The sequence below is a fragment of the Lontra canadensis genome, unplaced genomic scaffold (assembly GCF_010015895.1).
Source record: "Lontra canadensis isolate GAN:19392208 unplaced genomic scaffold, GSC_riverotter_1.0 scaffold69, whole genome shotgun sequence".
Classification (NCBI taxonomy): Eukaryota; Metazoa; Chordata; class Mammalia; order Carnivora; family Mustelidae; genus Lontra; species Lontra canadensis.
In genome coordinates, this window is record NW_022631063.1 from 823,397 (window position 1) to 837,390 (window position 13,994).

At 35.3% G+C, this 13,994-nt stretch overlaps 1 protein-coding gene across 4 annotated transcripts in view; it reads right to left on the reverse strand.

The window, feature by feature from the left end:
• Nucleotides 1-13,994, reverse strand: part of KCNH7 (potassium voltage-gated channel subfamily H member 7) — a 482,562-nt gene that overhangs the window by 134,575 nt on the left and 333,993 nt on the right. For all 4 annotated transcript variants that reach the window (XM_032880309.1, XM_032880308.1, XM_032880307.1 and 1 more), the window contains exon 4: nucleotides 2,803-3,231. In XM_032880309.1, coding sequence (XP_032736200.1) covers nucleotides 2,803-3,231 — 429 coding nt within the window. The remainder of the gene's footprint in view (nucleotides 1-2,802; nucleotides 3,232-13,994) is intronic.

Genomic DNA, 13,994 nt, shown 5'->3' on the forward strand with positions numbered 1-13,994 from the left:
TAACCTATTAACCAGTCACGTGAATTCATGAAACTAAAATCAGTTTAAAAATTTTTTCAAATTCATGGGGCATTGTCTGTCAACTACACTCAAATAAAAAAAAAATAATAAGACATTTAAAAAAAAGTTTTCCAGCTTCCTTTGTCAGCGGCTCAGTTTCTAAAATATACCAAATTAGGTACCCTTAGAAGGTGTAGTTTCTTCTCTACTAATCGGTTATTTGGCTAAAACTGTTCTAGAGCTGAACTACAAAATACCCTCTAACTATATCAATCAATAGCCAGATGACTGGAGCATCTGCCAGAAAGTGATTTTTTTTTTTTTTTTTTGAAAATGACACAGCTTGGGTTGGAGAAAGAAAATTGAGGATGACTTCACTACTGAGGGTCCTGAATAGAGAAATGCAGAAGTATTAAATCACCTTTTCCCATAACTGTATCAGCAACTGTGTGCCAAATAGGGACCACATATATTTGAAGAAAATAAAGTGAAATCATGGAATCTGATCTAACCTATTCAGCACCACTGTCAAACCACAGTCTAAGTCTGGACCACGCACTATAATGTATCATTTAGAAGGTAAGAATGTTAGTATACTATAACTCAGGAAATAAGGCCAATTTCTGAAGTCTGTACAATTCCTAAAGATGCTTATACTAACTGGATTAACTAACTAAATCGGGCCTCTGAATCACCCTATTGGGTTTGTTGCTGTTCAGCCATGGGATTCATTGCTCAAAGATCAAATTTCAGAGGTTTTCAGTTAGGAGATAGTGAGCATGCCATTACTAAACAGTATGGGAGCCTGGATGATTATTCAGTTTGGGAATTGTCCTTGATTTGATTTTCCTTTTGACCTTCTTCAGATCACAGATTGAAATGGATGTGCTAATTGCTTTTGTACAGATACAGTTTCGCAAACCTATTTGTGGAAAACTTCAGTTTTTGTGATATTGACTTATCTCTTTTTGAATTCTTCCTGCCAATTCATTTGCTTTCATCACTTCTGCCTTCTCAACTTCACCATGCCCTTTACATAAAGCTCCCCCACATGATTCAAGTAGGATGGGGTCCAATCACTTCCTGTTGCGTGTGGTTTTGAAACATACTTCACAAGCATAGTCCTGTCAATTTCACACCAACATTTATTGAGTTCCTGCCATGAAAAAGGCAATCGTGATTCTAAGGCTACAGATCTAACTGTGCCCAAGCTCCCGCACTGGGGGAGTTCACAGAAACAGAGAGTGCTTTGCTTACCTAACAGAAATGACAGACTTATAACGTGGAATAAAGGCAGAATGTAAGAAATGCTAAAATATGTGCAAACATTGCTTTGCACACTCAGGTGAGAAATCATTTAATTCTTTTGGTTTGGAAAGGAAAAATAGGTCCTTATGCCTGAGAGAGGCAGAATGAGGAGGGACAAAGTGGAGAAGAGTTATTCCTGGCAGAACAAACTAATGAAGCAAGAAAATATGTGATACATTTTTGGGAAAAAAGCAATTATCTTTGTGTGGGTTTAGAGTGGAATATATAGTAGGGGAAGGAGTCCTGCAGGAGCAGGAAGTAAGGCTTGAAGTATAACTGTGGCAGCTCGTAGTACCCTACACTGTGCCCAGTGATTAGATCTATATTTTAAGGAGAAAACTCGAAACCATAGCCGTGATGATGGTCATGCACAGTAATGGATATCACAGGAAGAACAGTGGGTCTCTTAAGAACCCGAGCTTGTGGGATTCAGAAAAGTGGGACATCCATTCAACTGATACTCTGAATCTCCAACCCTGGGGGAAAGTTCAGTGGGTCCATAGACCCCTTCTACCATAGGCAAGCCTGGTTTGGTAGACTGTGGACTCTGGAGATGGGTGGTCCTGGGTGTGAAAGAGGACTCTGGTGCTCTGCAACCTTGGACCAGTTACTTATGTAGCAGAAATAAACCTCAGTTTCCTCATCTATAAAATGGGGCTTCATAATAATTCCAAACTCAGAGAGTTGTTGTAAAGAATTAAAAGAGAATTAATGTGTGTCAAGCATTTACATTGCCTCTCCCATAACAAACAGTCAGTAAATGTTGGCCGTCATCATGTTAATGATGATAATAATTTTATAATAATATATGATATATATATATGTAATATATAATAATAATATAATTGTATAATAATAATGATAATAATTTTCTCCAGAGTCTTTTGAGCATTGCTGCTTTTACTACTGGCTGATGGAAGATTTGCTCTGACTTTGGTTTTCAAGTTTGGTCTTTCAGGATTTTCAGGGTTTGTTTTGGTTGTTTACCCCCTAAAACTCTCCCCTTCGTCCTTCCTATCTCCAACCCACCCCAAACACTTACAGCTTTCTAATGATGACTCAGTACACCCACATTTTATAAACCTCTTCCTTTGGAAAGATTTGGTTAATAGGCCTGTGAAGGCACACCACTCATTCACCCCAAGGCTCGACTATTTGCTAAATGCAGCAAAATTAATTATTCTTGAGATGATAGTGTCATCACCTAAGCATATCTTATGTAAAGCATTAATTAATACTCCATAAGGTAGGCAGATAATGGTTATCATACCATTTCAGAAACACAGAAGAAGCCAGAAAAAAACAAATTACTCACTATGGTTCAAAGAGGAAATAAGTAACAACTCTGAATGTAAGACTCCTAAAATTTAATTCCCATAATTTACTTGCATCTCTTCCCCCAAGGCATAAGGATTAATGTCAAAATTAAAAACAATATGGAAATTACCTTTCATTACCCATTAATATGCATTTCCATATTTTAAAAAAACATACCTTCACTGGCATGTCGGTCTCTAAATATGTTCTTGGGGTGGACACTGAATCCTTCTATATCGTGAACTGAAGAAGCCCTCCGTATACTACAAATGCTTTCCTTCGATCTGGAATGAGTCAGCTGGGTACTTGACTGTAGCATGTCAGGGTAGAGTCGGTCCCATTGCCTTTTGGGAGAGGAATGGTCCAGAGGTCCAGATATATTCACCAAGGGGGAACACTTGCTAGGCTGTATCAAGGCTTTTGTATCATCTGCTTCGGAGGGGCTGCAGCTCTCTTTTGTAGGAGACTTGAAGTGCTTCATGGCTACCGAATCATCACTGTGTTTAGACGAATCGATTACGACCATATCAGGGTCTTCTTGTGGTAAGGACTGCTTTCTGTAAGTGAGAACTCTCAGACCAGGGAATTTGAACCCAAAAAGTTTCCCTACAAATGGAAACAGGAAAAAACATTATTACAAGACAAATACCTACAGACACAAACACACATAGTATACATGTATAAGACATATTCCTTAAGACAAACAAATGAATGAGTACCATTGACTCAAATCTAAATACCATGTAATAAAAGTTATTAATCAAAACTTAATTGAGTCGTTTACAGTTGGAATGAGGGATATTGTAGAAAACTTCTGAGACTAATATGAATTGTCACATCAGCCGTAAGAAAATAGTAATATAATCTTATCATGTTTCTGATGGTTAAATATACTCCAATGACATGAAAGCATTACTTGATGACACGAGGTTTCTTATTTCAATAAATTAAAGACATGTTACACATTGTAACATATTACATAGTGTTAAAAACCCTATACATCCATTTTTAAGGAGATGTGAAGGGCGGAATACAGTTTAGATAGAAAAAGAAGGGAAGGGGCACCATATGTAAAAGGGACAGACACAGGAGAGATTATAGTGCATATGTATGTTTGGGGGACTAGGGAGCTATTGTCCTTGAAGAAAGAGGGAAGAGAATGAGGTGGGCATAAGAAGTTGGCATGACATATCTAAGAGGGTTTGTATTAGATAATACTCTGAGTCATGTTCAGATTGGAAAAGTGGGGTCGACAGTGTATGAAAACATTCCTCATTCCATTTGAAATGTTTGAAAGGCTTTCAGTTTCAGATAGAGATGTAAAGATAAGAATTTCTTTTTCCTGATATTTTTGTTCCAAAATCTGAGAATATGGCATGAAATATTATATGTATCTCAGTAGATGATGCTTAGAAGGACAACTAAATCTAACATTAAAAGGTGGGTATTAAAATTAAAATGTTAACTAATAAATATATAAACTCACTGGCAATAAAAATGAAAATCAAAACAAGGGCATATCATTTTGCACTCTTCAATTTAGCAGTAAATTAAAAAAGAACACATAACGTAGTGATGACAAAAAATGCTGGTGAGCATTCTAGCACTTTGCTGATGGGACTGCAAATTGCTACAAATTCTTAGGAAAGTCATTGTACAATATCTATTAAAATGAAAGTATGTACTTTTCAATCTCATTTATAGGGTAGTACAAACACACAAACACAAGACACAGTCTGAATATTCATTAGAAGGAGAATGGTTGAATAAATCATGGCATTTTTATAGTTAGGAATCTTCTTTTAAAAAAGTGTATTTAAATAAAAATACTAAAAATATATATATATATTTTCAAAGATTTTATTTATTTATTTGACAGACAGATCTTAAGTAGATGAAGAGTCAGGTAGAGAGAGAGGAGGAAGCAGGCTTCCCGCAGAGAGTCTGATGCGGGGCTCGATCCAAGACCCTGGGACCATGACCTGAGCCGAAGGCAGAGGCTTTAATCCACTGAGCCACCCAGGTGCCCCTAAATATATTTATGTCTTGATTAGAATTAGAATTTTATTCAAAAATAGTGTTAAGTGAAAAAGCAAGTTTCAGTTTAATATTTATGACCACTCATTAAAAATAATAAAAGTATATATTTGTCCATGTAAGTTGTATAACAGTAGAGAAATATGTGAGAGAACACATACCAAACTCATAATGTTAACTGACTAAGTGGGTTTGGAAATGGGGGAAGGCAATGTATTGCATTCTTCTTTACATGTCTTTATTGTTTGTTACATCAAGCATACATTCCTTATATATTTTTTTAAATTAATAAGGTAAAACTTCTACTTCTAAAAGAAATGAAGAGATAAGAGAAAACGTCCAAACACTGTTATATGATTCAAAGCTTTTCCAAGTAGCACCTATAAGAAAATGCAAAGTTTCAAGACCCTATTGCCAGTGCAGTTGTCTATGTCCACATGGCCCCATGGCTTGACAATTACACATTGCTCTTCTAGCTGGATTCTTGGTTGGAGTTCAGTCAGTTGGAGTCTTTGGGCTACAATACTATCGACCTTCTTATATTCTTAAATGTCATGGGTACCCTCATCTTTAATATATTTATTATAAACTTTTCCTCAGTGCATTGAGGATGGTTTTATAAAACATGGAAGAATATTCACAAAACTCATGGACTTTTCTGCATTTTATTTAAATACACTCTTCCAATAAGTGGTCTTATCTGCACACACAGTTTTAATTCCATATTTAATCCAGTAACTCGTAAACCTGCATCTCTAGCCCAGACCTATTCTCTTAGTTCCAAACTTGCATATCTATTGGCCTCATTGACAGCTTCACTTATAAGTGTGAAAGACACCTCAAAATCCTGCAGCAAATCCAATCTCATGATCTATCTTTCTGATTCTAGCCCTTTTCCTGACAAACATTTCTGTCCCCCAGTGGACCATAGGCTTCGCGAGGGCAGGGCCCCTGACTATTTTGCTTACGAAATCCCACCTCTGACTGAAAGCCTGAGCATGATAAATGAATTGCTATAAGCAGATCCTAAACTGAAAATGTGCTTCAATTCTGACTGTGGAAAATTAGGATATTTAATTGCTCTGACCAACTTAATTACATAATTTTAGCCTTCTGGAATGGCACTGACCCATGTTTACCAAAAATGATTGATAGAGTAGAACTCAGTGGCTCAGGGAAACGGTGAACTCTCTACCATGCCCTTCGTACCTGATGCAACTCTTATTGTCAATTTCACCTTTTTCAGAGGTTATTAATTGCTACCATTCTGGGTTTAGAACATATATAGAAATGTCTCAAACTCTTCATTTTATGTAAAATACCTATTACAGAAAATTTTAGAATTAAGCAGGCTAATCTATTATTATAAGCTTTCATTTGTGGGCTAGTAGTTAACAGTGTTCAATACAATTGTAATTGAATTTATCTTTCTGATAAAAGACATGACACAATGCACAAACTCCAAATACGTTTACCTTTAAGTTCTAGATTAATAAATTGTAGATGAGAGTAACCAATCTGTGAAAATAAGATTAAACAACAGTGTACTACAGTAACTGTTTTGCTGGCATTCTTACATAATTCTACTAACAACTCCTACATGCTCAAGTAAATTGCCAAGTTAAAAATCAGTGAACTGCATCAAAGTCACTTGATTAGTTTTTAATGCACATGGAATTGACTTATAAAGCAGTTTACAAATCAATTCTGCAAGCTTATTACAATGCGTTGAAGGTCAATGCTTACTTTTGTTCATTTTTCATCAGTTACATTACCCTCCTCCTTTAAAAACAATTCACTGCCTTTCTTAAATTAATGACCGCATGAGGCATTTAGTTTGCTCCTGTAGTTTGGTCATATCCAAGGTGGTACAGATGGTCTTTTCTGCATCACTAGGTTCATATGACCATGTTATATTGCATTACAGATTTAGTTGTCTAAGTGGAGCTCATCCGGAAAGAATACACATTGAGAATTTTGTTTAATGCTAGCACTTTCAGGCAGGAAATATAAAGCATAGATGAGTATAATCCCGTCATGGTTCTTACCACTGGAAAATACTCTTATAAGTCAAGTCTCCACATTGTACTAGATTTGCTTTCTAACTTAAACAACCAAAATAGATACCATTTAGCCTTTTGTTTACTGTAACCCTTGACAAATCTGAAATAAGAACAATAAAATAAGAGTTTTTACCCATTTTTACACTCTCCCAAATAATTGTAAGTACTGATAAACTGCTTACATGAACATGATTTTCATCTAAGATGTATCTAGTTTCTAACACATATGGATGAACTACTGCTACAATGTCTTTCTCAGAACATGTCACTTTTAAGAAGCTGCCCAATATAAGTTTGGACGCTTCATCTTTGCATATCCTGTATCATATTTAACTGAGGTCTTCTTACTTCTCACCCATGTAGGCACATAGATAATCTATCATTGTTCTCTTTAAAAAGCCTGGAATTATGACTCCTACCTATCTATCTATGGATATAAATATCCATATTGAGGATCTAATGAGAATCATAACTCTTTCCTAAATAAATATAGATAAATGCATACACACAATTTTGTTTTTGATATCAGAGAATGAAGAACAAAATCCCTCTCCCTCAAGGAAAACCCTTCTACTAACCTTCCCAGGGTTTCCCTGGGATTAGCTGACTCTTAACATTTCTTCCAGTTCTGAGTTTCTTTACATATATATGCTAATCATAGTTTTCACAAAATTATAATGATCACAGCTGCATTTCTACCCAATCTCCTATGGTAATGGGTCTTTAGAATATAGTTTTACTAAACTTTTCAGAATGGAAAAGACCTCATCAATCTGAACTGCTATTTCTCTCTTTCTTTCTTATCTTCTCCTCTGGGAGCTTGTTCTTATCTACTTGAATTTGGAAGAAAACAATATTTCTAATTTAAGAATTGATTTAGGAATATTAGAAATAATATTTTTTTCAGAAAAAACAAATATTGGGACACCCAAGTTGCTCAGTGGGTTAAGCCTCTGCCTTCGGCTCAGGTCATGATCTCAGGGTCTTGGGATCGAGCCCCGCATTGGGCTCTCTGCTCAGAGGCAAGCCTGTGTCCCCCACCTCTCTGCCTACCTCTCTGTCTACTTGTGATCTCTCTCTGTCAAATAAATAATAATATCTTAAAAAAAAAAAAGAAAACAAATATTTCCAAAAAGTCCTCCATATATTTCTAGTCATTGAATTTCCTTACAATTACAAATTCCTAATCATTCTCTTAGTTCAACTTCTCTTCATTTCTGCAAACTCTTAGAACTTCGATTATCTAATAATTTTACTAGGAAAACCCAGTTAAATATAGACCAGAAACAATTTATTGTTGCTTGGTTTTCCATTGAATTATGGACTAAAAAGTAGAGAGAAACTTTAGTTCAAGCAGTCATGCAAACTAAAGGATATAGTTGGATATCAGGAGGGGACACACATGGGGGAAGGGAATGGGTATATTATGAAGGCCCTGAACAGAGATATTTCATCTCACAAAAGATTAGAGGTGATGGGATGACAGATCCTGAGAAAGGTCTGTGCAAAAAGCTATCTGAGGAGCGTTCTCAGGAGGTACTCCTGAGGAAATGGAGGAAGACAGGATTGGGCAGAGGAAGTTAAACTCTTATGCAAATGTGATGGGGCTTCTGCTGACTCTCCTGGGAGCTCTGGTCTTCAGAGTGATGCCAAATTCAAGTCATGGTAATTGGCCTTTGTCTCCCTGCATAGCTAGTCTCGTGCTACCCCATGAGAAGGTCCATAACCTATGTAAGGTAGTTCCCTGTCTTTGACTACAATTCTCAATGAGGAGCAGAGCTGTGGACCCTCAGAAGCCAATATTCCCAGCAGCAGGGTGAGGAAGGTGTCTGGCTGAGTAGCACAGTATCCACAGTGCAGAAAAGGAACAGAAAAGGAACAATAGCCAGATTTTGGTCTAGGAAAAAACCCTATGATCTAAATTAAGTCTACTATCAGTTATTATCACACAAAATAAGGATTTGTGAGTTATTGTCTACGTGCTTTTCTAAAATCATGGTATTCACACATCTGACACTTAAATTGCAAGCCTTAAAAATCACTGAGATTTTCTCCAGCCAAATAGCTCTGGATGTGCAGAAAAATATGACTTTAATCTCTGAGTCAGAGAAAGCAACAGATTGAATTTGATGGGAGAAACAGGGAAGATAATTGATATATCTGCCTTGTCTTTTTAGGGAGGAATTTCCATAGAGGCACGCTGCAAGGAGATGAATCTTTCCTACTCCTAAGTGTGTAATGAGTATATGATACTGCCCACAGGCTGCTAGAACAACCCATAATATTGTCAAAGAAGACAGCAGTTGGCAGTTAGACTGGGAAAAAGGATCACTCAGTGTGAACTCAGGGCTGACTTGATTAACCTGAACTGTGGGTGACGAACATGCAGTACAGCCAGTGTGGTCCTAATGTTAGTGACCAGAAAAGATCACCAGGAAGTCCATCCATCTAGTAAACCTGAAGGTAAATTTGGGACCCTTTAAAGGAGCAGATGTGGTCGGTAATGCCTTGAAAGGCTAAGACTCCTGGGAGATTTCCTAGGATGAGAGATACCAAAGAAAAAGCAGCAACTTGCAATAAGGCGGTAAGTGTAAAACCAAATTAGAATCTTGAAGCAATGTGCGTCCTGACCCACTAGAGTATGGCACACATGGGTGGAAGTGGGGGATGTTAGTGCCGCAGTAGCAGTTAGACAGCAATTACTGTCTGGGAGCTGCAGCAGCAGCAGAAAACTTCTGGAATAGGTTCATAAATGCTGATGATGTCTGAGAGATACCGCTTCCACCCTGGCCAGGTCATCATGAAAGCAAAGAAGCAGAAAAGACAGGTTTGGGATAAGGGAGATTAGGCAGAAGACAGGACAGGATGGTGGGCTGCTTTTAACTACCCAAGGTTAAAATATCTCAGTGAAGAGGGATTGGAAATGAAAACAAACTCCATCAGAAGTATATTTACCTAATAGGTGTTTATGTGATAACTACGTAATACATTAATGTTTCATTTATCGATAATATTATTGTGTTTCTCTTCAATCGATTTCTTCCTTTTCTGAATGCCAAGTTAAAGAAGCCGTTCAAATTGTGTGAGCATAAGAACATCTTAACCTAGGGGGGCCTGGGTGGCTCAGTCATTAAGCATCTGCCTTCAGCTCAGGTCATGATCCCAGGGTCTTGGGATTGAGCCCCGCATCCTGCTGCCTACTCAGGGGGCGCCTGCTTATCCCTCTCCCACTCCCCCCATTTGTGTTCCTTTTCTCTCTCTGTCAAATAAATAAATAAAATCTTAAAAAAATAATAAAAGAACAAATTTTTTTAAAAAAGAACATCTTAACTCAAATTGATCTGGGATGACCATATACTCATCACACTGACAGGGATTCCCTTGATGGAGCATTCCAAATACAAATGGTACAGAAACCAGTTGCCCGAATGCAGTATGAATAGGGACCATCCCTGATTTAGGTGTTGCTAGGTAACAAATGTTTCCAAATTCCATTCCACATGAGGACTTTCTGGCATGGATATGCTGATTTAGACAGTCATTAGGATTCATTGTTAATAGAGAGATAAAATATAATTTTTTTCAACTACCAGCAATTGTCCTGATTTTAGAAATATGTACTTTGCCCAAATTCTGGGGGGGAAACAGAAAATAAAGTTGATTGCAACCCGTGACTGAACTTTTCCCAGATTTCTTTTAGCAATCATGTCATAGTTTCCTTTCTAGATCAAATTCAATCTTTAAAAAGAGGAAACTTCCAAACCTATGATAATAGTAAATATTAGTTGTGTTGTAAAACCATTAATTAAATTCATCTGAATAACAGATTTTTTCTGTAGTAATGCTCACTGAGGGGGAAACTTTATATTACTACTGCAGCTCTTCATCTTTGAATTAAAGAGTAACTTTCAGCCCTAGTGGAGAATGGTGAAAATACTCTGAATGCCCTTTTATAATCCAGGATATAGAAAATTTCTTTGTTCCTTAGTGTGAGGTCTGAAAACTGAGATGCAAATTTAAGGGAGTAATGTAGCTATCCAGGCAAATACGTATTTTATGTGTCAGTTATTCAGAATAGTTGGGTCCAAAGCATATGAATATATTTTTAGTGGTTTAAATTAGTTAGATAATTGCCTAAATTACCAGCTATAGTTTGCGTGTATAGGCTTAGCTTCAATCAAAGCTTTTAGAGTAATTCAAACTTTTATTTTAATAAGCATAAAAGTACAAATTCTCCTTTGATTTGTAGATAACAAATCTAATCTTTCAAAGATAATGGAATCTCCTTTGTCATACCTTAATAAGATTAAACTAGATTAAAATGTTCACTTTTGAAAAGAACTGTAAGGATAAGAGACTATAAAAATTTAACTTTATTATAGTTTTACATTTAGTTTCATTTAAAATTTATCTTTATAGTTTTATGTAAACATTAATTAACTTATACCAACAGTTCTCATTGTGACTTGTAGTAGAATCACTTATAAATTAATAAAGTTCATAGTTTTTCTGTAAATAAAAGAAACAATATGGGTCTGTTTTCTTGTAGAGAAATATTTCAAGTTTAGTAGAATGAGACTATTTCATAGATTTTTGACAGTGATGGCAAGAGTAAATTAACTAGACTTAAATTTAAACAAAAATTATCTTAAACTAATATAAGGAGAGTGAAAATGTTATTAGTTAAAGTTTACGTGGGGAAATGAGCTTAAGATCAACTTTTCTAGTGACTCAAACTGACTCTTCAATTTTAAAATAAGATAAAAACATAAAATGCATTCATTTTCTGTTTGGATGTATATTGTTATACCAAGAAATTTTTGTTTAATTGAGGTTCCCCATAAATCCCATGAAAATTTTTTAACAAAGAAAATGTGTGTGTGTGTGCATGAAAGGGTCAGACTGGTGATCTTAGACCTCTACCATAAAATAGAAGATACATAAAATTCAAATATACTTATAACTAATTTAATATGAAACTTAAATATATTTTACTTAAAATAATAGAGTGAAAGTCTCTTAAACTTGATAAGCAAAAACACATAATTTGGTTATCTTCCACATTGTGCAAATATTTCATAGCAACAGATACAAGAATAGAAAAAAAAAACTTGCATTTCCCCCATTCCATTAGTTCTTTTAGATGTGGTCCCCATTTAGTTGGTAGGAAAAGTACAATTTTCTCTTTCATTTGATATTGTTTCCATTCTTCAGACATTAGGGTTTTTAAAGAAACCATCAATGAGAAAAGACTTAATTATATATTTTATTTGGCATTTATATTCTTTATGTAGCAATTAATTGACTCAAGTATGCAGTATTTATCAATTTGATAGACTTATCAATATAATACTCTCTTCTGTACTTGCTTCATCGCAGGGGACATAAGACACCTATTTGTGGCTTGTTCTATATCTTCAACAGAGAATAAATTTGTGAGAAATCAGTTTTTCCCAGAGAAAGCTGCTCACTTTAGTTGTGTAAGGTTCCTACCCAGAAATTAGATATTTGTATTGAGAAAGGATTCACCACTTTATTTGATGCAAAACAAATCTCTAGAGTTTTCTCAGTCCAATTTATCATAGTTCCTTTTTGTGATACATCTCTCTACTATGTGTTTAGCTTCTTTTCTATTATTTCTTAATTTAATATTTCACTTTCTTCTTGTCTGTATTTCTTGTGTTGTCACTTCACATTTTTCTCTTTATTTTGTCTTCACTCCAGGAGAGGCAGTTACATTTACAGAAACCCACATCTTCTCAAACAAACAATAGACTTTTCTCCATTACTCTCACTTAAATCCTGACTCTTGGGGTCTTGCACACACACACACCCTGACACACTTATATATTTCTTATTTAGATAAGAAATTTGGCATTTTGAAGGTTAAGATGTTTTTGCAAAAAAAAAAAAAAAGTGTATTAGATTTGATTTACTCTTATTTCTTTTTTTGTTTGGTTTGATGGTCACCACTGGAACAACAATGTTTGAAATAGTTAATACCATTATTTTACACAGGGAGTAAAATGGTACTTTAAGGGAAAAAAATCAGGATTTTTCCCACAGTCAGAAATAATAAAAAAGCAGAATTTGGATAGTATCAGAAACTACCAAGTGTAATTTGTCTCTCTAACTTTTCTGATCAATTTAACAATCAACACTTCAAAAATTGACATCAAGTCAAGGAAATTCCAGAGCCTGAAATGACAGAAGGGTATAATCAAATCTAATATACTGGTTGTAAACAATGGCCCTTTGTAATGCTCTGGAAACGATTTTATCTGCATATTTATACTTTCCCCAATGACTCTGTATAGGAGTGATAGCTGCAGTGTAGGGAAACCACTCATAATCACAAAATAAAAAGCAATCCTACTGAATTTGCTATGGCTTACACATGAGATGTTATTTTACTCACAGTGTAAAATTGCATAGGTTATGTGTTACATCCTGCAAAGCAACTGTATAGATTATCTTCCATTCAAGGAATCAAAGTTTCAGTTCCCCATTTGTATTTTGGTTTGAAATGAATACTTTGATTTTTTTTTTAAATTGCTCCCCCCTTTTTTTGCTATGCTGCTGTTGCACAACTCCTTTTTTCAGTTCTATTCAATTTGCTGTACCATGCAAAATAACTGTTCTATGGGAAAATGAAGAATTTGTGAAGACAATGAAGAAATAAAATCAGGCATCCCCCAAAACAAAAGATCTTACTGATCTTACTGATGTTCATGACCAAGATATAGGCTGTCATTACCTAAAGTACACTCCCAGGAATCATTTAATAATGACTTAATTGGTTAGTGGGAAATATAAAGAAATAAAAATAGTCATCAACTTAAAGGAACAAGACTTTGGTATTACAATAATTCTTTTAAAGTACTTCAATTTTGTTTTTAAATATGTCACCTGGGAGACTGATATATTGGTGATTTTTTGATAAAGAGTTTTCCCCCAAGTGTGATATTGTTCAGAGCAAGATATTTAGTATATTAGAATCATGTTGCATTAATATAGTTCTCCCAATATTGGTTTAACAGAATATTGTACTGTCATTTGGACATACCTAAAGAAGTAACCAATTCTATGAAAAATTCTCAGCTGGTATGCATTTGATTTAGTATTCAACTTAGATTTAATGATGTACTTTGCTATCTGAATTTATATACAGGAAACAATTTTTTTTCCAAATATTAAGGTATTGTGACAAGGTTTCCAGCTACCCACAAACAATAACAGATACCTAAATTCCAATTTCCTCATGGATCT